The sequence below is a fragment of the Anser anser genome (assembly GCF_964211835.1).
Source record: "Anser anser genome assembly, chromosome: 5".
Taxonomy (NCBI): Eukaryota; Metazoa; Chordata; class Aves; order Anseriformes; family Anatidae; genus Anser; species Anser anser.
In genome coordinates this window covers 14,650,936-14,676,208 of record NC_139725.1, presented here as the reverse complement: position 1 = coordinate 14,676,208, position 25,273 = coordinate 14,650,936, and the positions used below count along the sequence as shown (strand labels likewise).

General features: G+C 38.8%; 1 protein-coding gene and 1 long non-coding RNA gene across 4 annotated transcripts in view; both read left to right on the top strand.

Annotated features, from left to right (window-relative positions):
• Positions 1-25,273, top strand: part of LOC310900025 (uncharacterized protein) — a 64,147-nt gene that overhangs the window by 27,559 nt on the left and 11,315 nt on the right. For 2 of the 3 annotated variants that reach the window (XR_014584789.1, XM_083837254.1), the window contains exon 3: positions 22,393-22,461. Coding sequence is in view for 2 of the 3 variants with exons in the window: in XM_083837254.1 (XP_083693380.1) it covers positions 22,393-22,461 (69 nt within the window). In the remaining variant the exon portion in view is untranslated. Of the gene's footprint in view, positions 1-18,284; positions 19,008-22,392; positions 22,462-25,273 lie in introns of those variants that run through there. The other variant, XM_083837255.1, reaches the window with a different exon arrangement.
• On the top strand, positions 3,432-12,094 carry LOC310900462. The gene is made up of 2 exons (XR_014585143.1): positions 3,432-7,419; positions 7,981-12,094. It is a non-coding gene; the product is annotated as an uncharacterized lncRNA (long non-coding RNA).

Below are 25,273 nucleotides of genomic sequence, written 5' to 3'. Positions count from 1 at the left end.
TCCTTTTGTGCACAGCCAACAGTGCATATTCAACCCAAAGGATCTCACGGCGCTTTACAAATGACATGTGTACAGGAATTCCTTCCACACTGAAATGCCCAGGCTTAGAGGGTGGGCTGCAGCCAAGAAAATAATCAGCTTATAGCACACTGCATAATGTTGTGTGAACTGCACAATGTGTGTAAGGATAATTCTGGCCAAGGGCATATCAGACAGTATATCTCACAAGTGCATCCTGCTGGAAAAGACTAATATTTAAAAGCCATAATAAAAAGAAAACCAAAAACAAAAACATTGTTCCTTAACAGTCAATATGACCCATCAGGTTTTTCTTTTTATTTACGTATGTGTATATATATATATTTGTATGTGCATAAGTACAATTAAAGTGATGATTTATCATTGGCATCCCTAAAACTTCTTTGTTTTCACAAATAATTTCCTTTAAACACCAGGTTTCAGTAACTGATGGGAGCTGGAAGAAACTTGCCTTACACATCTGAGAGGAAAGTGTATGTCTATGTTGACTCATGATATTGACTTAAAGCTAAAGTTACCAGGCCATACACAGACTGTCTAGTATAAACTGTGCTAGACAGGGTATGTGCATTTATTTTCAAAATGCTACAGTACCTACTGCCTGGTTCCTCATCACCTGTGTAGTGATGCCAGCTTGGAGATCCTCACACATTTTACTGACGTTAATTGAGGAGTCATCCCATGTAAATGAAGAAAAAAAAAATTAATGCTTGTCTTTCCCCATTAACAAATGAGAAACCGTCAAAGAGTTGCATGATATAGCTTTACCAATAATGCATGGTGAGCCATGAGTTATTACTTAAGTCAAAACTGAGTGCTGTAATTACACCTTTCAAGCTGTTTTTCTGGCAAGGGCTCTCTCTTCAGACTGCTTTTGGGGTAGTGGCAGCCAGTTATTGTGTGACTGTACGATGTTACCACAGTGGGACCGTATGTGGTCGTCCCTGAGCAGCTGTAGAGTTGGCTAGTAGTTACAAGGACAGCAGTGCTCATAATTGCTCAAGTGGAACCAGAGTCTTCTATTGCAGAAGTCTTTTCATAGAAGACCTTCACTAAATGTTCCAGTGACACAGGGAGAAAAATATGTTGACGCCTACTTTGACCTTCCTACTAGTTTGAGAAAAAGAGGCACCATTAACCTTCATCTTCACCGTAATTTTTGCTTTCTAGATAATTTACTTTAGCTTCACTAAGGTGTTTCCTTTGCTTTTTCTTCTCCTTACATTCTCCCCATCGCCACCCTGACTCCCAGGTGCCTCTATTCTCAAAACAATTAAACCAACTCTCAGTTAATTTTGTTATTCAGGTACTGTCTTTTTCTGCAGATTCCGCCACAAGACAGATTCCTTCTGCAAGTCCTTTCAGAGGAGCTCTACCAGAGAAATGTCAATGATAACAAGTTAAAAAGGATGATGAAATAAAATGACAAGGAGTTTGTGGAACCAAACAGCAACCGCTGTCTTCCACAGAAAACCCTTGCACTGCCCAAGCATCCCCACTCTATTTCTCGCTTTTCCTCATTTCCCCTAAGGTATGTTTTTGGATTAGCCTAATGTAGAACATTAGGAAAGATTTTTCATTTTTCCCTGGACTGGGATAAATGTATCTATGGCACCATGTCAGTAAGAACAGGAAAAGGATCCAAATAGTTCCTTTAGCTTTAACTTGTGTTTACTAACCAATGGATTCATTATTTTTGCTCCTCCATGCTTTGATTTTCAAGTCAAATCATTCATGACAAGGGTGCAGGTGGAAAGCCATACTTCTTTGGAATAAAGCTTGAAGAAGTAGAGTAAAGTGGGAGAAGATCTTTATAAATGTAATCTAAACAGTTATTCTTTGGTAGCTGATATTTTTGCTTCTCTTGTCCCACTTACTGCTGAAGGACACAAGCAGCTCATAAAGAGATAGAGGCATACTTGATGGGGAAAAATAGCTGGTTTTTTCCTGAAAAATAGGGTCTTCTCTCTGGAATGTATGTAAGTGGTGGTATGTACACACTAAAGTGTGCCTGCATTTAATTGGTGTCTATGAAACATTATGTGTACGCAGTCTCTCGATGCAAGAAAAAAAAAAAAGGAAAAAAAAAGATGATTCAAGCTCAAATAAGATTCTGGGCTTTGGGGGACAGACAGACAGTAATATGAGAATGTGTACACAGGATGCAAATGTCTACATAGTGTTTGTGCTGTCTGAGTGATACCATGCATGTGTTCTTTGTGTGTGTGCCTGTGCATGTATGTTTAGCTTTTTTTTTTAATATTTGCATGTGTTTCTGTCAAATAGTTGATCATGTATTTTTGGATGTATTTTTGTGTGTGTCTGTGTGGACGTATGTACAATCTACTTTAAAGGTTCTTCCAAGTCTGCATAAGGCCCAAGTATACCCATTTAGCTGTAGCTATCAGTGCTGTAATTAAAGGATTCACATACTTGAGTTCATACTACATGTACTAGTCAAGACCTATATTCATCCATAATATACATGTGCATCATGCATTCGTGTAGACATGGTTAATCTGTTTTTGCCTGATCTGGAGAGCTCGTGTGTCTCTGTGCAGTAATGCATGTGCAAGGGAGGTGTGTTTGTGCAGGTTTGCAGACATATAACATATTCTCTGTCTACAGAACGTTAACCACCGAGAGCTTATGACAGTATCAGATTCAGCAATAATTGCTAATGTTAAAGAAATCTTAATTTATCAAGTCAATAACGTCCATATTCTTGCACAAAAGTGAGTCTATTTCCTTACATCCACCAAAAAAAATCAGAATTATAAAATTATGAGGGAAGTGACCTTTGTTTTTTTAGGAGAATATGGAAAAGACTGGTTTTCGTAGTTTTTTGAAATTTTGCCTCATGTTTAGAGATACAAATTTTTAGATTCCTGATCCCAAGTTTGGAAATTGCATCCCTAGTAAATGTTTTACAGGCTGTTTGTAGCTGTCTGGTGAGCCAAAGCGAATGACTGTATCCATCAGTTGTTCTGTCTAGTTATTTGTAAAGTGAAGCATCCTTCCTGAAGACCTCCCTGGGAGAATTTCAGACAGTTTGCTAAAGAACTAGATTTTTTTTTCTTATGGTAACAGAAAAAAAATATTTTAATCTCCAGTACCTAAAATAAAAATAAAGACCTGATTTTCCATTGCTTCATCAAATCATTCAGACTTATGAAAAGCAAGTGTAAACACTCAGGTGTAAAAACAAGTGTGAATACTCCATTTTGCACTTACTGTCTTTTCTGAGTCTTGAAACAGGGTTCCCTAATACAAAACAGAGTACCAGTGTGGTGAAACAGGTCCACTTTGCTTGTGCAGAACTGAGTATACAGGGGGCAAGACAGCAGAAAATTAGGGCATAGGGTCCTATCCCAATTCCCTTGAAGCAAATGGGAGCTGGATTAAGCCTAAATCTCTAATTACATAGGGGTAATAGTCTGTCAGAATTCCCACTGAAGCAAAAGGGAGTTGGATCAAGCCCAAGACTCTAATTGCATTTTTCCTTGCCATTTTTGTTCTTATATTTTGTTTAGTCTGGCTCATCATTACATTATTTTGTAATTATTATGATGGGATTAGTGGCTATTACATATCTGATTTCTGAATGGTATCACTTGTTCCTAATCGCTGATGTCATTGATATATTTCAGAGAGGTTTGTATATTCTGGTGCGTATGGCAAGAGATATATGAACTTCTCTAGTGATTGAAACGGATAGAGGCATATACGTTTCCTACCAGCACTGCAAAGAGCCAAACTACTTTTCCATGTGCAATATAGTGTAAGGCCATTCCAGGATTTTTTTCTCTCTTCTTTTTTTTTCATTCTGATGTTCTTACCAATACCTTGGAATTTCCATTGTGAGGGCTGGATTTATCTAAAGAATGTCACGAGAAGAGAACATTACTGACTATGTGATAGATAGCATTATTTAGAGGAAGTTTCCATGATACCTGTAGTTTTGGGGCATCCGTGTACTTCATTTCATGTCACGTTTGATCAATACCAGAGTTTCTCCTCAGTCATGTGAGATTAGCTCTGCAGTGGAATCAGCATGCTATCCAAAGTATAAATGTTTGGTTTTGTTCTGTTTTTGTCTTCTTGAATCCCATCCCCAAACATCAAAGCTCCAGAATAAGGAGAGAGTTGCAACTTGTATCAGGCAAGGAGCGTACTCATCCTTCCAGGGGTATAGTGACTGCACCATACTAGCAGTATTAAAACTAAAGGGCTGTGTAGAGGCCCTGGTACACGATGGGAATTCTCACTGACGACAGTAGAAACGGCATGCGTCGATCTAGGCAGGACTCCAGATAGATGACGTCAACATGGCTTGGAAAACATCAAACTAGAAAATGCAGGCTGGAGCAAGGGGCATTTCTGCAGTCATTCCTCATGACATAATTTTACATGGTTCCCCATTAATAATGTCCCGAGATAGATGGGCCCTGCTTTATTTTGGGGATTTTATTGATTTGTCCTAATTTGTACTTCTAATTTGTGACCCTAAAACATAAGCTGGAAATTAGGGAGAGATTTTGCACAACACGGGTGTAGAGATCTTGAACAGTTTTCTTAGAGGAGCAGTAGGAACAAACAAGCAAATTGGCTGTGGATTTTGATTACTTAATGTAAGGGATTATAGAACTAGGTTGCCCAGAACAGGAGGGCTATCAACATAGGAGATCTCATGTACCATAAGTTCCCCAGTATCTGTCTGGAGAGCTGCAAAGGGGATAGCTATCAATTCACTGTGGTAGGACATGGTGAACCATTAATATATCCATTCATTGCTTTCTGGGACAGAAGAACTTCAGCCAGTTTGGAGGGGTTTTGTTCCCAATTAATACATTTTTGTCTCCAGCAGAGGTACAGAAACTTTGAACTAAATAGTACAAGGCATGTCTGTCAATTAAACTATACAGGAGATGTATTGATAAGTGACGTTCATTTACAGAGAGAGAGTCCAAGTAACCTCAGTCACTTCACTGGAGTCATTCAAGACTTAAAGCTGACAGAATAGAGGAGGGAATATCTTCCTCACTGCACCCCTTTTTCCCAGTTAGAGTAAGACAGCCTCAACATGTATCTCCTCCCCGTAGTAAGAAATACGATTTTCTTTCCAAATGAACAGCGTTTTCATGTTTAGCCCACTTGACCTAGTCTCTGTCAAATAAGTAATTTTGGAACTTAGGAGCTTTGTTTGTAATGTTTCTGGTATGCACATTAAAATCCATAGGGCCGCATCACGTTGTAGTTTTCACATGCAGTTGTCATTGAGAGGGACGTTTGCTTAAGAACAAACAGGGGGTAATAGTTCACGATAAATAACAACAAAATGTTTAAAAATAGATCAGGGTGTCCAACTTAAAACTGATTCGTTTCTTATATTTGTAGTTAGTTTGGAATGCTTACCTGATTTTTAAAAAAACAGTGCCACAAAGATGCTCTGGCCACTCAGAGCTCGCTGCCCTGGGCTGCGTGGAGCTGAGGAGGCGGAGGACTGAGCTGGCCGGTCCAGCTGCAGAGTTCAGAACGAGCAAAGCGCGCACACAAGCAGGTATTACAAGCTGTGAAATGCGGGGGGACTTGCAGAAATTGCTCTCTTTAGCAGTTCAGTGTGCTATCGGTAACAAAGGTAAGGAGGTTATTTAAAACATATATTTACCTTAACATTGCTCTTGAAAAAAAGCAATACTAAAATACCTGTCAAATCCATTTTAAAAGATAGGTTCTGTTTTGCCATGAGAGAGGAAACCAGGTACTGGATGGGGAGACAGTTTCATCAGTGGGAACTGGCATAAAGGTAAGCAGGTCTTCTCCGTATGACTTTAATGACAGGGTGCCCCTACACACACACTTGAGCAGCAGATGCAAAGGGAGGTAGAGCTACAGCCAGTGGAATCAGTGGCGTTCTGGGTGGGCTCAGAGGGGTTAGCGGTGGCAGAATTACTGTGAGAAGGGGGAAAAGTGCAGGTCATGCGACCTGGCAGTTCCAAGTAAACACCTAGATTATGTGTAATTTAGCAGCTGAGCATTTCCTTAAACACTAATATCAAGATGCAGGCTAAACAGTAAATAATATGAATAAATGTGTTAGTAAAAACCTTCTCTTTCCTAGTATCATAAAGCTGGAGAAAATACATTATGTAACATATATGCAAAAGGTTTTTTGCTTTTTTTTGAAGGAAAGAGTATGTATGAAGAAAATCCCTTGAGCTGAAGTGTAAGAAAAAGATGTCTGACTAGTAACGGTCAAAAAAAAAAAAAAAACACCACAAAAACAAACTCTGTACAAGATTGTGCACACATCTCTAGTTCATTTTAACCAGGAAGAACTGATTCTTCTGCACAGTGCTGCCAGACAGCCGGCACTCTGCAGGTTTGGGCTGGGACTGTGTGTAGGTGCCATGCTGGCTCTGCACAGAGCAATGCCTCTTTCTGCCTAGCTTAGTTCACACAGTTAGGAAGTAACTTCTCAAACAGGTCATTACCCACATTTCAGCCCCCAAGATCTGAAAATCAAGGTACATTTTGCTGCCTCTTGTAATGTTTATTACAGATCTCTGTGCTCCAGTATTAAGTGGTCACGATGTTTTACCAGCCAGACTGAAGTCCAACTCTCTATCTCATAGAGGTATTTTGGCAGTGTTTGATAAAAGTACCCACGACGTACCTGAATCCTTGCTGGCATACATGAGAGAAACTACTAAAACCATTGCAGCTGCAGATGTTCACATCGGTGTAGTTGGCTTTAGTTTGTAAGGAAAACATGGAGATCTTGGCTCTTAAAATGTCTGGAAGTTTTCCACCGTGGGTCAGTAGCTTGTACCACGTAACTTCAGTTTAACAGGCTATGTTTCTGTGGAGGGAGTTGAATGCATGTGCTGGGCAAGGGTAGTTTTTGCAGTCACCTTTCTGGAAGATGCATGCCACAAAGCCATAAAACTGCCGCAAACAGTTAACAGCACTAGGTATTAATCACTAAACACTTGCTGACCTCCGGGGATTTTGGCATATCTTTGCGTATGTGATCAGACCCCAAGAGGACGTTGCACAAGTAATGCATTGGCTTTTCAGGTGTTGGTGTGGTTTTTTTTCCTAACCCGTTAAAGGATGTTGACTTTAGTGGAAAAAAGTGTAGTAAAAATGGCAGTTGCTGCTCCATGCAGAAAGTTTTAGCTTTTTAAAAGGTAGTTCTTACCTCCTCTCTTAACCATCCAACCCTCTGTGCCGGCAGCTTTCACGATAGGCTCTTTTGCAGGTGAGGACACAAGAGCCCAGAAAAGGTGAGGCACCTGAGACCCTGCAGTCAGTGGGAAAGCCACGAAATAGAGCCCTGCAAGCGGCCGCAGACTGAACCGTAACCATCAGATTCCAGTTAAGTTATGGGCTGCTTAGAAACTAGAATCTGGGATTAAGGTGTTTGGTTAACCCTTTGAAATTGGGGACTTTTAAAAGGGAGGGTAGTTTTTGTAGGGAAACGCTCTGATGAAAGGGGCGGTAAAGGGTAAAATCAGCAACTCCACGGGGCATAATACCTGGTAAAGCAGGTGCTCTGTACAGTGTGACTGGCTGGTTTCATCCACTGTAATAGTTATCTTCCACGTGTAAGAACACCTTTCCTAGTTTAAATAATTCTATTTATTAATGATTAATGAGCTCAGAACTTCAAAAATCACTTTGTCTGCAGTGACAGAAATATTAAAAATCACCTGGATACCACTAATTTTTATTGATTAGTAATGCATCTTTTTATCTTTTAGAAATTAAAAACAGGGAAATTATTAATTACATTTTAAATACGGTTCACATCTCGTTTAAACAAAAGTTTGTTACCTATCTGGATTGGACTTGTAGATGCCCTGCTTTAATTTGGTGTTAATTTAATTTTGGTAATTGTGAGCAGAAAAGTTATCAAAGCTTTATTTTTGGCAGCAGCTTTGCAGAACGACACAAGGTGTGTTCTCCTGCATCTTGTGTAGTTTCGAGCTCCTGCTCCGCTGAAAGCGCTCGCCCTCTCCTTGGATCGGGCCCATAAATACCTTTGTCACCTCGGATGGAGCCATCGGGGGCTCTCCAGAACAAACCCCGTTAACCCTTCCCTGCCCGGCACATTCTAAACGACTGCCATTGATGGCAGCTATTTGAAGAACCAGCAGTGGAAAGCTTTTCCGTTCGGTTTGGTCAGTCTTTATCCTGATTTAACTCCTTTTTTTTTTTGAGAAAGTAAAGGAGTTTTCACCAATTCTACCTCTCCTTCCCTGTTCAATACTTTTTGTATTTGTTGGGAGTATTTCTTGCCAGTCTGCTTCTTTTCTTTTTTCTTTTTTTTTTTTTTTTTTTTGGCGGGGTGGGTGCTACATAACAGTGTATAGAGCAGAGGCGTCAAGGTCACAAGCAAAATAGTTGGAACCGCCAATTTTTCACAGCTATGTGCTAGCACAGGCGTGCACAAAGAAGACCCGATCCCGAGTAACCTTCTGCATATCTCCGTTTCCCTCTCTGTTTGACACCCACAGGTTTGTAAATTGGAACCAGAGCTTTTAGCCCTGCTTTTGCTTAGGGACGCTGCTCCTGGTCCTGCGGGGGACAGTGCGCACCAGACCTCGTGGGACAGGCGGCGAGTGAATACTCTGGTCTTCCTCTGCACCAGAGCTTCCTTGTTGGGCTGAGAGTCATTTTACACGAGGCTAAACTGCACTGCTTACTGAAGGAGTTTAGAAGTCCTGTGGGCTAAATCTAAACAATGATTTTCAAAATTACTTTGTCATGGTAAAATAGCTTCTGTAAACATCAGAAGTAAAGATGCATTCCGCTCCTCACTGAAAAAAGCAAGGAAGCTGCGCTGGCTATACAGAGGCTAAACCCTACAACCTCTAGTGAACAGTCATGCATAGTCATGAAAATAATCTCGAGGAGTGCAATAGGAACATTTATGTGAGTCAGGATTATTCCTCGGAGCACAGGTTAGCATAATATGGCCCCAGCAGAACTTCCAACTGATAATGCTGCAGCCTCGTCTCTTGTAATACCTGCCTCTTGCAGCCAAGTTTTGAAAGCAGTAAATCAAAAGTAACAGTTAAAACTTTCAACTGCATGTTTCAAAATGCAGTTGTAGTAAAACAACGTTAGGTATTTCAAATGAATTAAAAAACAAGTAACCAAAAAAGGTCTTTAGCTGTAGTTATGCTTGGGTTTCTTCTCTCTCAGACGTTTGAAATCTGCTATAATCAGTTCTACAAAAATTAAAATCTCCAGGACAAGCAGCTTCAATTTTTAACTAAATAAACAGAATGTTGCAAAATACTTGATTTTTTAAAGGAAAAAAAATAATTGAATTTGTAACAAAAATTTACAAATTTACCTGGGAAAATAGCTTTTTCTTTTAGATGAGGGAGAACCAGAAGTAGCCAGAACATTCAGAAAAGGCTGCTATAAGCTTTCAAAACTGCTTTGATAACCTACTGCCTATCACCATTATTTTCACAGAATCATAAAAGCCATGTTTTCGATATTAAGAGAAGTTCTATGCATGTCATTTGACCCCTAGAGTTAACTTAGGCAAAATACCTACAACCTTTAAATCTACTTTCTAAAATTACATTTGTCTGGGGAAAAAAAGTGCAGAGGTAGCTCTATATAGCCTTTGTTTGTATATATTATATATTGTGAAAGATTATGAAAGAGATAGGTCATCTTACTTATATAGAATTCAGACTTGGGGGAAATTAAAAATTTAAGTATAGTAAAATCTAGGAAAAACACTATAGGACTACAGCCATCAGACAGATAATTTCAGTGGGCAGCTTGTTTAAAATAAATATTTATACTAAGTGGTAACCAGTTGAAAAATCAGTTTCAGGGAAGATATTTTCCTGTATTATATTCTGGGAAGTTAGGCTCATAATAGCCAAAGTACTACGCAGTATGCAGCTAAATATAAAACAAAGTAAGCTCAGTTATCTAATATAGATATAAATATAAGTATTTGTGAAATCTATTTAGAGCAAGGGTGGGGTATTTCATACCTTAATAAACAGAGAAAAAAGCTGAAGAGGGAATATTGTATACTTTAGCCAAAATCTCAACTGACTATTTTTTCCTTTTTGCTGGATTTATTTCCTAATAGGAATAAAAAATATATAAATTATCACATACTTCCAAAGAGTAAGCATACCCAATGGTTAACAAATTCATAAGGTAAAAGTTGGGAAACAATTGGATTTTTGATTCCTGTGGACTGATCCTGCTCTCCTAAAATCTTCTGTAAAATTCCCTTTGGCTTCAAAGGGAGCTGAATTTCATGTCAGCTTTTTAAATATAATTTATTAACTATTTAGAATTTTGCTTGAAAATAAAACTTCACTGTTTCTTTAAAATCAAAGTAACAAAAATGTTAGTTTAAAATATAAATAAACAGGAGTAGCAAATACTGTAAAAAAAAAAGCTTTTAGGTGGATGCTATTATTAAGCTATCAGCTGATAATTGATAAAAAGAATTCAGTCATATTTGTCTACTGTTTTTCAGTGGTTTGTAGAATTTAGATGTTTTATATTTTCCATTTAACATATACAGGAGCTGAAACAAAAAAAGCCCTGCCCTTGCAGAACAAATACAGAAATATGTTTTAGCAATTAGAACAGAAATGATAAAGCTGCTGAATCTAAAACTTAGTTACTTAAGTATTGACATTTTTATATTAGCAGTAGAAAATAAATGAGAGAAATTTTTGCATCAAGAAAGAACTTACTTTAATAAATATATAAATTCGATCTTTCAGACATGAAAAAATATTTGTATTTATCAGTTTGAATTTATAGTTTAGTACATACATTGTTTTAAATAGGGAGAGATAATCTTCAAAGAGGGGTATTGGTAAGATTAAAACTTACAATTTGTATAAAGAGAAAATATTTTGATAAGAGCAAACAGAATCAACAGAAGTCAGTCTGGGGTTTATTACTATCCTGTGGATTCATATAGTTCATACTAATTCGTATGGTTCAAAGACTAAAATATTGCAACCATTACTCATCCTTACTGAATATATTTCTATAGAAAATTTATGGTTTTTTTTCCCTCTTTTGAAAAAATTGCTATTGACTTTTCTACAGAGAAACAAACAAAAAAAGTCAGTAAATTTGATCTTAATTCACAAATACTTCTTATCTTGAAGCAGATTTTACTTTGAAATTACTAATAGGAAATTATTTTAACTTTTTTTTCAAGTTAATTTATGTAAGAAGCTTTTTGAAGTTTATAATATTGCCTTATTTATAACTGACTGCAGCTGGAATACAGCCCTTTCTCAAATCGAATACTATACAAAATGATTAACAAAACGTGGATGTAGGTACAGTTACAATTATTAGGAACATTAATTTGCATTGTTGAGTCTTAGTGGGGGGTTTGTTTTTTCTTAAGGCTTTTAAGCAGTTAGTGATGAAAATAAATTGAGATTTAAAAAAATCTATTTCAAATCTTCCTTAAAAACTTTTAAAATGTTTATAAACCTTTAAATGTCATTTGATATATTTTTGCCTATTACATATAGGTTATTTATAAACCTTCTTACGATAAAAGATTTCTATTTATAGATAGTTCATATCACGAAACTGACTGAACAGTCGGGGTTAGATCCTACTTGTTTGTAAGATGAACTGAGACATACTTAACAGAACAATGAACCGTATAAATATTCTGCATGAAGTTTTATCCAAATAATACCACTTGTAATAACTAATGTATGTCAACTGTCCCATACTGATCATGTGTCTGGAAGCTGTCTTTTCTAGTACTTAGTACTGTTTTTTGTTTTTTTTTTTTTTCTTTTATAACTTCCAGAATAATGAACAACATATCCCTGTTGTTTTTGAAATTTTAATAAATAATAAATACTGATTTTGTTTTGATATAGAAAGAAATTAGTGACAGAAAGAGATATACACCTATTGTGAACAGGTAACTTTATGCAACTGAAGTTTTAAAGTTCTGAAGTAAGGGAAAGAGTTTAAAAGAAAACTGCAAACTAAAAAAAATAAAACAAACAAACTTGAATCAAAATATTTTAAAACGCTGCACATTTTTCAAGAGGGGAAAAGAGCTTTCTCACTTTGTTGCTGTATTCAAATTCAAAGAATACTATTAAAACTCATGATGCTAGTTCCACCACAGAATTGAGCTTTTCAAAAGAGTGGTCATCTCCTTATATTTAACTGAAACTATGTAAAAAATGGTGTGTTTTCATGTACCAAGTAAACCTAAAGGTTTACCTTGAAAAGAATAGCTGCGTATGTATGAGCAATGGAGATATGAACACCACAAAAGTAATTTTTTTCAAGGAAAATAATTATTTCTACTTAACTTTTAAATCAATGGGCATATGTTTATTGGCCATATTTGTGCTATAATCAGTACAGTAAACTAGGCTTTGCAAAATAAATGGAGGGTAGGTAGAGGTAGAGCTCTCTGAAACAGGAGAGAGCTGTGTGTGTGTGGTAGCAGGACATAAATAAAAATGTCAGGAACTTGTTCGGAAGTCCAACTTCTTTGATTACAGTTCCCAGTGAAATACTACCTTAAATTTGAGTTTGCTAATTTTATGTGCTTCAGTGAAATCACGTGCTTTTAAAAGGTTTATTAATAAGCTTAAATATGATTGTGTTATTAAATATTTCATTAATTAGAAAAGTGAGTTCTGTAAGCCATTGTGTAAGACCAATATGGAAAACAGAATTGATGTATTAGTAATATGCTTCATTCTTTATTTATTAATGAATGGCTTTAGAGGTGAATAGTAAATTCTCCTGAATAAATTCACAAATGCATACCTCTAATACCTTTTATGAAAACGTTTTGTTCTCCCGTTGAACAAATTTTGTACCCTTTTTCTCTCTATAAATAATGCCAAAGTTGCTGAAAGGGTCAAACATATTACCAGTTTGGTTTAAGTTCTGAAAAAAAGTTTTTCAAGCTTTTTATATTTCACATTATAATAAGGTAGATGTTGAAGATGATTCAATGTAATCCATTAATTTTAAATTTCCCAATGATGAAGATTCAGCTATAAATTATTATTACTTTAAGACATTATTATATAATTTGATGTGAATTTCTTCTGTAGGACACCGTAAATATAAGACAAAGTCCTGCAGTCAAAATTCCCATTGATGATATCAGGTTTGGCAAAGCAGGTACTGCAGGATTTGCAATGTAGTATCCAGACTAATGCCTGCATTTGTGGCTGTAATCTTAAAACCAGAGAAATATCTACATTAGAGGTTTAAATTTTAGTATTTTTTTTAATACTACAGCTATCTAGATTTCTATACTATTTACTAATACAAGCCCTGCTGCTGTTTTCATTGTTAACGTATTTCAAACAAGAAGACCCAATTGCTTGGTCTGTGTTCTCTAAAAGTCCAACCTGTCAGGATGAGAATTAATTATTATAGCTTTGATTAACTTTAAGCTTTCCCCCTCCCCTTTTCTCCCTGGTTAATTTGGGAGAGGGGAAAAATAGGACTCAGATTAGTATAATTTCCCAACTTGCATCAAATTCTGTGTTTCTGTAAGACAGATTCATGGGGTAATAATGACATGCTGCTACTAGTATGCATTTTTTAACCTAAAATATACCATTAATTAAATTTATTTCACTGAAAAAAATTTCCATTTAATTGGTCAGAGGTTGCAAATTGTGGTTTTAGTTATTAACTCTTAGTTTTAATGGTTGTTATTCTTATAGTAGCTGTATGCATCAGAATGCTATTTAAACAACCAGGCCTCATGCTTTTAAGATTTAAAGCAACCATTCAAATAATGTTCACCACAGTTCTTTTACAATAATGTAGCAAATCTATATTTCATGATGTAGGGATATGAAATGAGCTGGCCGTGGGTGCACAAGGGCATCTAATGGGAGCTGAAAGGAGAGCGCTCAGAATGCGAGGGTATCTGCGGTTAAGTCAGTTAACACCAGAACTCTTTGTAAATAACTGCTGGCGATTTCCAAGTTGAATTCTTATGAAATGATAGCTGTGAAGATGTGAAATTTATAGACGGCCTGGTCTACTGAAACCCAGCCAAAAAGATTGTCGGTGATCCCTGGCTCACGTGGTTGCAGTGACCGGTGGTGCTGCAGTTGGACTCCGCACTGAGTTTGTTGGTGACGCTGGGATGGGGTGGAGGCAGCGTCTGAGCTTCGTGGGCTGGAGGTGGGCCTGGCCCCTTCGAGCTGCCCAGCCCTGGCATGTGGACGGCTCCAGGTCTGTGGTAGTCGTCTGAACTACCCCAGTCCTCTGGACGATTTGGGTCAGGCCTCCTTCTGCAAAAATTACTTGGCTCCGTTCTAGTGCTCAGTACAGTTGATTTTAGTCAGGCGGTATTTTTCACAATATTCCTGTGTACTGTGTTCTGTACTTAAGGGTTATACTTTATTCTTTCTGCTGTGCTTAAGTGGAACTGAAACTTTAGGAATAGATATCTACTACTTTTTTTTTCCAAAGAAAAACTATTTTTATGTTGAACAGATTCCATATAAAATAGATGATACGTCACCATGCTGCTGGGGTGTTCGTTCCTTACCACATGAGATGGAAAGTAACGTGGAGCTAGAAGGTGTTAATGGCTGCTGTAAACTAACAACAGGTAAAAAGCAGGTTGATGCTGGCGGGTTCACTCGCCATCCGTGAGGGCTCCGTGTGCGCCTCACTTTGCAAGTGTAATTGAAATTAAGAATTTTTCCCATATACCACCGTCACTCTCTGGAATTTCCAGAGGTCACCAGTTGCACACAGAAGTGCAGTGACGGTGCAGCATGGGTCGGACTGTTCTTCCGCTGCGTGGCCTATAAGCGGGAGATAAGCTCTGGAAGGTCAAAAGGGAAAGAAATCTTAGCTATGCTGTGTTGATTCACAGTCTGCGCCCTCTGTTTAGGTTATGAAGGAGGAGTGACAGAACAAAGTTTGAATTAATATGCTTGAACCCTGTCTTTTGTTAGACTTTGTACTCTGGCAGCTGGCTGGGTCCCTTTACGAAGCACAGGAGGACAACCTTCAGTACCCTTACTGAGAGAGCAGAAGTATCTTACCCTAATGTAGGAAGTGGCCACTTCATACTGCTTTGATCAGGAGTAAAAAGTTGGACCCACAACCCCTGTGTACAGATAGGTCTATAATTGAGTGACAACGTGTGCACAAATACCAGGCCCAACTCTTTTTCTTCTGTGCACATGCCTGATTCTTGATTGTTCCAACTATGTCTGGGTAGCTGGGGAGGACTAGGTTGCTATTAGCAATGGCTGGAAATCCTGCAGTATTCAGAGAAATAATGGAAACCTTTTTATGAAATCTTCATTTAAAATTGGGGAGCTACAAAATCATATAGGATGGTAAGATATTGCCATGGCAAAGACTAACAAGACCTCATTCTTCATAAAAATCTGTAGGATCTGGTGTAATTTTTATGGATCACTATTTATTTATTTATTATTTTCTCTCTGTCCCTTTTCTCTCTCTCTCTCTCTTTTTTTTTTTTTTCAGCAAGAGATCCAAATCCCACCTGGAATAGTTCTGTAAACAGAATGTTTCATTTTCTTTATACAGAAGTTCTGTACTTTGAGAGGTTGGAATTAGATGATCATTAAGGGGTCCCTTCCAACCCAAACCATTTATGATTCTGTGAAGTCCATGGGATTTTGTTTCATTCCATTTCAATTGTGTCATGCCTGGTACTGCACTATTTCAAAGCACTTCACTTGCTCGGTGATAACAAATATGCTTTGCTATTTGGGAATGGCTGGACCTGGTGTCCAGGAAGAGGAGGCTGTACCAGTTTGTCCAAGTTTAGGTGGACAGACCTCCGTTTACAAATCATGAATATTTATTCTTGGGGACTAGATGCAGGGTATTTTTGGATGGTCTTCCTGAGTGAGTGTAAAAATGGATGTTCTGGTCATCCTGGTAGTGGATGGTTTCTGACCTTCATTATGATATGAAGCAAAAAAATTTCTAGCCAACCATTTTTGATCAGGGGGTGTTATTTTGTTATGCTAGCTTCTTAAGAGGTCAGGAGAAATAAGAGGTATTTTTTCTTTTGCAAGCAGTTTAATTTAATATGGTGAATTGAGGCCATTTGCCTAGGTGCCCTGCAATGTAAAAAAAAAAAAAAAAAAAAAAGTAGAAATAAGTAAAATATATTATTGTCAAATGTGCTGTAGGAGAGATGGAATACCATCTCGCCCAAGCTACAGCTGGGAAAGGACCTTGGGAGTGTACAGAATTGGTCTAAACACAGGAAAACCAAAGGGCTGTTTGGCAATAAGTTGTTTTCCTAGCTGAAGCCTTTCAAAAAGGTGGAGGGAAATAGAGCAAACTCATCAGCTGTCTCCTTACAAGCCAAAATAAATGACATGTACCAAGGTCATGATACATTTTGAGACAATCAGAATCTTGGGGGTTTTTCAACATGCTGAGCACTTCTCCCAGCTGAGATGAGTGGCGTGTGGTTCTTTCCTCGTCTTCAACTAATAACTCATTCAGGAGGACTAATGGTTTTGGACTATGAGGATCGTGGCCTGCTTTTTAATTTTAGAATGATACTGAATATAAGGGGAGAAAAATAGAAAAGGTAACCGCTAAATGAAGCATTGATCAGGTTAATTGGTCGGGTCTTCTGTCAGTCAGCCCACCAGTAGGAAAAATAAGTACTGTCTTTCTTTTATCTCAGATGGTTGCATGGCTCAGGTACTAAGTACGTGTGGTGTGGCTCCCTTTCTTGTTGGTGGAAGCATATGTTCTTCCTTTTTTGTGACCTACTGTACGCAGTTTCATTACGTCCATTACTTAGCGCTGTATTTATCAAACTTTCTTAATCTGTGACCTCCTTTTTGATTCCTCTTTCTTGTTGTTATGTTCTTGAAATCTTCGTTTTTACTAAGATAGTGACTGTCTGTAATCACTACCTGGAAACTCGCTCCCTTTCCCCTGAAGCACTGACTTGCTGACAGCAAGCAGAGGTAGGTGGCCAGCCTAGTGGCTACCGCAGATACTTGCAGCTGCATCCCAGTCCCCTGATGCCAAAAAAACAGAGCCACTGCTGATGAACCTTTTGTTTTTTTCTGACACTGTGAGTGTCTTTAAGTTCTTTTGGAGCCTCTATTTCATGAAATACTTGTGAACACGGAGGTAAAGTTCCTGCCTTTGTGCGTACCAACGAATTTCCGAGCAGCACAGATTCAGCAGGTGGCAGAACCAGGTTTGTTGAGCCAGGGTGCAGGGACACTCTGCCCATGGTGGTAGGGGATCTGTGCATTTCACGACGGTGCAATGTGCATATGATCATGTAAGTTACAGCTGTCTTCTCTCGTGTTCCTCTTCAAATGAAAGTATTCTTGTTAAAGGACATGGGTGGTAAGAGATTTTGATGTTGGTATATTTAATTTCAATTTAAGGGAAAAAAAAAAAATCCCCTGTGTTATATGTCTGTTGTTTCAGATCCCGTGATGGGTTGTTCAGGGTTGGCTGGTCTTTAGCTGGAAGTTGAAAAAGATTGTACTGGAAATCCCTGGGGGCGCGTTATGTTGGTTGGTTAAAGTAGGGGTCAGAAGACACGGATAGCACCTGTGCTGTAATACTCGCTGTATCTCTGTCGGTCCCCTTGCGGATGCTGTTGGCTCGCAGTGACAAGCGAGGTCCTCAGAGGGACGGGGATGCTCTCCTCTGACCCGTCCCCAGCAGCTGGCCTCGCTGCTGTTGTGGTGTCTCTGGTGAGAAGGCCCCGCCGAGCCCGGAGCAGGACAGTGCTTCGGAGACCGGGAAGAGGTAAAGACAGCCAGGGTCTGGGGTGTTCGAGACTGAGCTGGAGCGAGGACGGGGTGGAAAGTCAGCACACCTGTCACAGGCGCTGTTTGGCCTGTTCACATCTCGGTGCCTTGGCTTAACCCGCCTGTCGTGACCGTCACTCTCAGCTACAATTATTATTAAGAATGTGACTGTTACATAGCACCGGGGTTTATGCCTGATGCCTTACAAAACAGATCCATTAATGAGTATTTGCTAATGCTCCCTTCCTCGCCAGCGGATGGGAGGAGGAGAGGAGAGGCAGGCTGCTGGGGCGTCCATCTCTGTGCTCAGGAGAGGGCAGCGGGGCATTAGGAGCCCAGGGAGCTGCTGGCGTGGCGGGGCAGGACACCTCACCCGGGGGTCTCTCGTCTGCACTCAGGAGTTAGCGTAACACAAAGCATCAGGGGAGGAACGACCACCCTCCTTCCCTAGGCTTCGACCCCTCTGCCCCGCTCCCGGTGTTGGGAAGGGTTCGTTGGCAGTGCTTGCTGTGAGGCATTTCTCCTTAGTATCAGGAGACAGAAGATAAAGAGCAATCACACAGCTAAAATTATCCAGTTAAAGTCATATAAAATGTAGAGTAAATATTTATATGAAAAGCAGGTAAAATACAGGACAGAATTCTCCAGAAGGAACTAATTTCTACCAGCACACCAAGAGCTGCATTTTAAGAGCAAGCGTAAGTTATGAAACACTTCCTTTACAGGAACCATTTTGAAACATGCCATTTTATTTCCCTGTGCTTCTTTCTGTCGTTGGTAATGGTCCACCAGTATTAATTGATGGATAATTACTGATTTCACAAGTGCCTCTAAGTTAAGCTTCATTGTTTCTTAAAGAAATTGATACAATTCGGGGTCTTTCCTCCTAAAATCAAACGCAGTGAAAGATAGTGGTAGCAAAGTCTTTTTTTTTCTAGGACCGCTGTAGGACTGGGGGAGATGTAGCCCTGGGTGAGAGCCTGGTGCAAACTCCATGTGATAGCTGCCTCCCACCAGAGCGCTGCATCAGCAGCTCACTCGCACATGAGGAAATCAGGGACAAACAAGTCTGAGACGCTGCATTTAGGCAAGAATGAATTTCACCCTTTGGAAGGAAGGTGGCTACACTCGGACATCCAGGTAGCGTGTTGTGTGCTCCAGTGACATTCAGTGTTGCCATCGTGCCTTGTGGTAAACTGAGCTTTGCATGATCCAGGGCATCGCCGTCGCCTTGCACTGCGTGGCACAGAATCGCCTTACGGCACAGGTGACCCGAGTGAGTGAACAACCCCGCTGAGCACGGGAAGGGCATTTCTATGCTTAAAGTTAAGTGTACGTGCAAGTCTCATGTCGAACTGGCCTTGGAAGCATGAAAGATGTCTGCTGGGGAAAGGAGAGGAGTGGTGGAGGAAGGCAGAGAGAAATCGTTTGAGGGGGTTATCCTTTGCTTACTCTGCTTCTGTGCGGTGGCACCAGTGCGGGGGAGCAGGGGAGCGTTCGCTGCGCACTGCCACGGGAGCCGCGCGTGTCTGGGCGCGTGGCGTGATAACATGGCAGGTGCACGGCGCCAGGCGAGGCAGGAGAACGTGCGCGTGTTGGTGGAGGGGTGCGTGAGCACTGCGCGATGCCCCGCTTCCGTTTGTGTGGGATACGGTGCAATAAAAAGGTGAGGTAAATAAAACCGAGATACGAGTATTCTTAGGGGAATTGCATACGTAGGCTTTTAAGATTTAACATTGGGCATGTAAACAGGAGAATAATTACCATAAGCAGCTAATGACAGTTTCTGCGTGTGCTTGTGGGACAGAATTCCTGGGGAAGAGGTTGGAAAAGTGAATGTTGCACAACCCGTATAAACCCTAAAGTCTTTCCCAGTAAGTCCCAATGTCTCAGGAACCCCTATGTCTACAGAGAGAGAAATTGCAGTGCCTGGGTTGCTGGAGCAAGGTTTCGTTGTACGTGCGTGTGCATACCTGTACATCCGTGTGAGTTTATGGATGCGTTTTAGGGTCTGTCATAAAGCAGGAATGGAATTTAGAAGGGAAGATACCTGTTCTGAAAATATAAAGGGAAGCCATTTTTTTTTTTTCTCAGCTGTGGCTAATTGTAGTTTCTGAAAGCATTGTGGTTTGTCCTGACAAAATGAGGATTAAATAAGTGTATGTTTTGGAAACTTTGACTAACCAGAGTCCTGGTGAAAGACAGTAGTGTTTCTGTAGCGCTTGGGTGTTTCGTGCAGCTTGCCCTTGGCACAAGAGGCAGAATTAGTTATCCGCAGTTGGCAGCAGGGAGGTACGGTGTTCCCCCTACCCATGCAAGCCAAAGTCGATAGATACCCTCTCATTTCATATGGCCCATGTCAAGAAGGGTATTTAGCTGATTTAAAAGCAGACAGAAAGGTAAATGCAGCAACTGTTCTGTTCCCCCCCCCCCTTTGGTTTGAATAGGAAAATAATTAAAGGCAAGCATCGCGTTTTATAAGCAACATATTAGTCTGCATGTGGAATTTCTTTGTTGCAAATTACAGACCCAGGGCCTGATCCTGCTGTAAGGGACATTAGTGGCACATTTCCTATTGATTTCAGAAAGAAGGAGCAGACCTCAGCTTAACATGTGACAGGTGAAAGCTGCTCCTTTAGAAGGATGCTGCCCATTACTTTTAGGCCCCCAATTTATGCTTCCTTAGTGTCCCGAACAAAAGATAGACGTGAATTGTACATATTGTAAGTGTAATGGGGATTGTTTGTAAACGTAAATGCTGTCTTTAACATTGCTGAACCAAAAATATAAAAGATTGTGCCAGTGAATGAAAGTGAAACTGGCTGAGAACAAAAGTGAAACCAACAGGCGCCTTTCACTCCCCAGGCTGAGTAAAATGCAGAAAAGTAAATCCTGAACAGGTGATGTTGAACAGTAAATTTGAATTTTTAAAATTTCCTTACTTTTATTAGCGTAGAAAAGTGTTGCTAGTGATCCAGGTAAAGATTTTCCCTCTCTAGTATAGGTGTTTTCCTTGATGGTATCTCTTTAAAAAGTCAGGGTTGATAAGAAATGCCTTTTTTTTTTTTTAAATCTTTTTTTCTTTATGATGTTAAGGGGCATCTCCACATGTCACCCCCTTTTCCCTCTTCATGCCTTGCATCACAGTTTTCCGAGCCATTTACACAAGTATGCTGATAGGAGCATGTACTAGAGCAGCACAGGGCTCACCTTGCTTTGCAAAAATATGGGTGCCTGTTCAGCAAGTTCCTAGAGAAGGAAAAAAAAAAATGTAGCTCTAAAAACGTATGAAAATGACGGTAGAATATGTTTAATCTGTGAAATACTAAAAAAGTGAGACAGTGTAGCAAATGGGAGAGAGAGACATTCAGTTCTTCCTGCCTGGTCAGCAAGAGACAAATATACAGAAAAGTGGGCGAAAGCCAAGCAAATAACAGCAGAGGGTAAAATAAAAGCATAGGGTGCCATGGAGAAAAAGAGAGAATGGAGGAAAGAAAAGGTTTAGATACGATAACCTCGTGCAAAATGCTTCTTTGGTTAACTTTTGTCAATGTCTAGGAAATAGGGTGGAAAAATACATGTGGCAACAGTCTGTAAGGATCTAAGCACTATGAGGAGGGGAAAATATACGGAAAGAGAAGCGTAAAAGATGGAAGAAAAGATTTCAACATAGGCAGATCTTTTTTTTTTTCCTTAAAAAAAAAAAAGGCGAAGCTATTTACTCATAAATGCTACACACTACACTACTGGGGTTTTCTGACCATGGCTTTCATTGATAATGTTTATTAAATGACAAAATTGAAGCAAGGGCTTTTTTGGGAAATTTACTATGCTGTGAATTTGTACTCATTATCTTAACTGTTTTTTGTCTGAAGTTTGTTTGAAAAGGCACAGAGGAAAAAAAGGGCGTAAAAATGGTGTATAGACAGTGATTTTAGCTGGCAGCTGCCTCACAGGTGAAGGAGGAGATAGAAATCTCAAACCTGCAGGCCTGTGTAAATTCTGTGTTATAACAAATAAGTACGCAATAACACAAATCCCAGAAAAATGGGTAAAGCAAACATTGTATTTATCTGGGAAGGTGTTCAACTTTTAAAACAGGGGAGGGAAAAGTTGTTGTGGGAAGGAGTATCTCAGGACTCTGTCCCCCATATAAATTGCTTTAAAAAAAAATTCAATTTATGTGAAATAAGTGATTTTTTTCTTTTTTAGTATAAGGTCATGCAATTTACAGATTAAATGATGCAAATGAGATGCAGTTTGCAGCAGTTTACGGGCCTCTACGAACTTAAAAACAGGTTTGGAGATTCTCGAACTTGTGTTGAACATGTAGGGGGATAATTTTTAACACGAGTACCTGACTTATCAAAAACAATTTTGATGGCCCTAGTTAGAATATAACAGGAGTTTTTTAAATGCTTTTCAGCATGAGAAATAGAAAGCCTGGTGACGGCCAGATAATTGGAATGATCAGAAATGGGCCTAAATGTATAATAATTTTAATGTATTTTCTCTTACATTGTAGGGAATGTGGCACAGCCCCTGCTTTGGACAGAAAGACAGCTGTCCAAAGGAAATGAGCATCAGTTCTCAGGTAACGTGCTGTTACTCATTGCTTTTGACATAGAAAGAAAATAACTTTTCTGTTCGGATTAAATAATACCTGACCCTTTGGCCTTCTCGGTTTTGTAGTTTGTCGGTGACATTTTGCACAAGCCCAAAGATTTTTGTGTTATTTTGGGAGAGGTGAGGAGGCAAAGTGTTGTGAGGGAGGGCACTAAATATGAAGTCCTTCTGAGGTCTGGTCAGTTGCATGAGAATAGCAGTGCCGATTGTGTTGTACTGGATTTTCCCATTAAAACATGTAAACAATAGGATGTTATAGAAAGATAGATGTATTTGTTAGCTGTGGTGTGTGTTTCAGTTCCCCTTGTATTAGAATACCAGATAAATTTGAAGTGGTTGCTGTAATTTGTGGTTGGTCAAAGACAGGGCTAAAAAAAATAGTTCTTTCTAATTGTTTGTGGCTTTATTATATTCACAAATATATTTGATGTCGTAGCAATTAAAAATAGTCTGTTTTGATTAATTTGAAGGAAAGATACTTGTTTTTAAAGCATGCTGGTTAATTAAGCAAGAGTCAGTAAATGGCATAAAGCTATAGATAGGATGCTTTCTGATAATATGCAATTCCTTGAGGTCAAATTAGTCATTAAGTAAAATTTTCTGATCAGGAAAGAGGCTATATTTCTAAGAGGTTGTATACTTTGTGTGAGCTTATTATACACCAATAGAGAGAGGAGCTGTGTTAAAGTGTTGGACGTGCTGTTGTATTACGGTTCATAACTTATTCTATCTGGTCTGGATTGTTTATTTAACTCTGATAATTTAGACAAGAGAGAAATGTAAATTCCATTTACCAAATTGGTGTTTGTAGCATTTAAAAAAGAGAGAGATTAAAAATGGCTTGAAATCTCTAAAATCTATAATGTTGCTCTGCAGCCTTTTAAAAGGCAAAAATTCAAATAATAATATTTCCACTACCAAAATAATATACAATATTTAAGAAGAATAGAAATTGTTGTTAGAAGGACTTTGAAATAAACAATACGTTCAGATAGAGAATTAGGAATTTGCAGTAGTTTTCTTCCCATATTCTCCCTCCTTTTTGGAAAGGAAAATTGAAGGATTTCTTTTAAATATAAAATGAATAAACAAATACAATTGGAATGAAACGTTATGCTTGATATTTGGTGAAATTTGTTCTCTTAAAAGTATTTAGTTTTTTAAATGCAAGTGCTGTGAAATAGTCCATCTCAAAGTTTGTGGGTAGAAAATGTTTTAGCATTTTTGTTCATACCTGAGGAATCCATTTTAGAAGTCCATTTTTCCTGTTTGCAAAATACATTTTTATTAGATCTATGTATTTGGGTTAAGACTTACTTAAAATTACTTAATTAGGTTATACCGAAATTCTAAGTGATTTAAAAAGAAGGATTATGGTAATATGACAAAACATAACACTATTTTCATTGAAATCCTTAAATAAAGCCCTTTTAACATGCCAATTTTAAAAATCTATAAATTTGTGGTGTTAAAATAGTACAAAATATAAAAAGGCCGAACTCATAATGGAATATATAATCCTGTAGCAGAGAGCAGGGATTTTGTAGGTACGTCTGGAATATGGCAGGAGGTCATTTACACCTTCAGTTTGTTTTTGAGCATTTCTCTTGTGGTATCGTCCTTTTTAAGACTTGGTCGTATATATGTGGAATACTTGTAAAATGTTTGTGATTGATTAGTGAAGAGAAAATGTAGAGAAAGAGGGAAAAGTGTAGGTGCGCTAACCTGGACGGGAATTGATTGTGTTTTCCAAGGAAATTTTGAAAAACATACCAAAGTAAAAATTGCCACAGTAAGGAATAAATTTCAAATAATTACGTTTGTGCCATTTGGAATAGCGTGACTGTGAATTGTCTTTAAAAACCTTCTGTAAGTGTCTGAAAAACAGTACAACATAAAAAGGCTTTCCAATTGTGTTTTCTCTAGATAAACCTATTGGCTTGAAGGCTGATTTAGGGGACAGGATACCAAAAAATAATCTTAAAAAAGCAGCTATATATGTGCTTTTATTATCGATACTTTTTTTTCTTTTTTAAAGGAAAATGTGTATGTGTTTCTTTCCTCTCTGTTGATTGTGGTCTAAAATGAATAATAAATTTGTACTGATTTATTTTTTAAAAAGAAGTATTTGTATGAAAAACCTGGCAGTAAGCTTGTTTTACTTAGTGTTTTAATTTTGGAGAAATAGCAGAATGTTTCTGGATATTTGCATTTGTTTGAGAGGTTGGAGCACAAGCCAGATTTCTGTGTAGTCTGTCAGGCAGTTACACGTCTGAGCATGTTACAGTTTGTAGCACTACAAATTAGAGCCATTTGACTTGTATTTGCTGTACGGTGCTTTCTTAAAAAATATTACAAATGAAATAGACGTACAGGACACGAACTCTGCGTGTGTTGGGGGGGTCTCGGGGCGCAGATGCACAGCTCCGGCGGGGGGCCGGTGAAACCCAGTGAGTTTTACTAGGAGGTTGTACTGTGAATGAACTTATATTGTCTCCCCCCTTCAGTTTGTGACTTTAGAAATGGATTCTGACTGCGTGGGTTATTTTTTAGCTCACAGTAGGTTATTTGTATGCACATAATTTGCTGCTTATTTTAAGGCAGGAGTTGAAAAAGTGCCGCATGTGTTAATAATACGTATACTGGGTATCTATATGAAGAGCGTATAGGAAGCAGGAGAGGGCAAAGTGTGATAGCGTGACAGAGTTTTCACACTACTTTCTCTGCAGGGCAACACAGTATTTCCTGGTGACGTCGTCCCAAAGTTTCTGGGGGCTCGT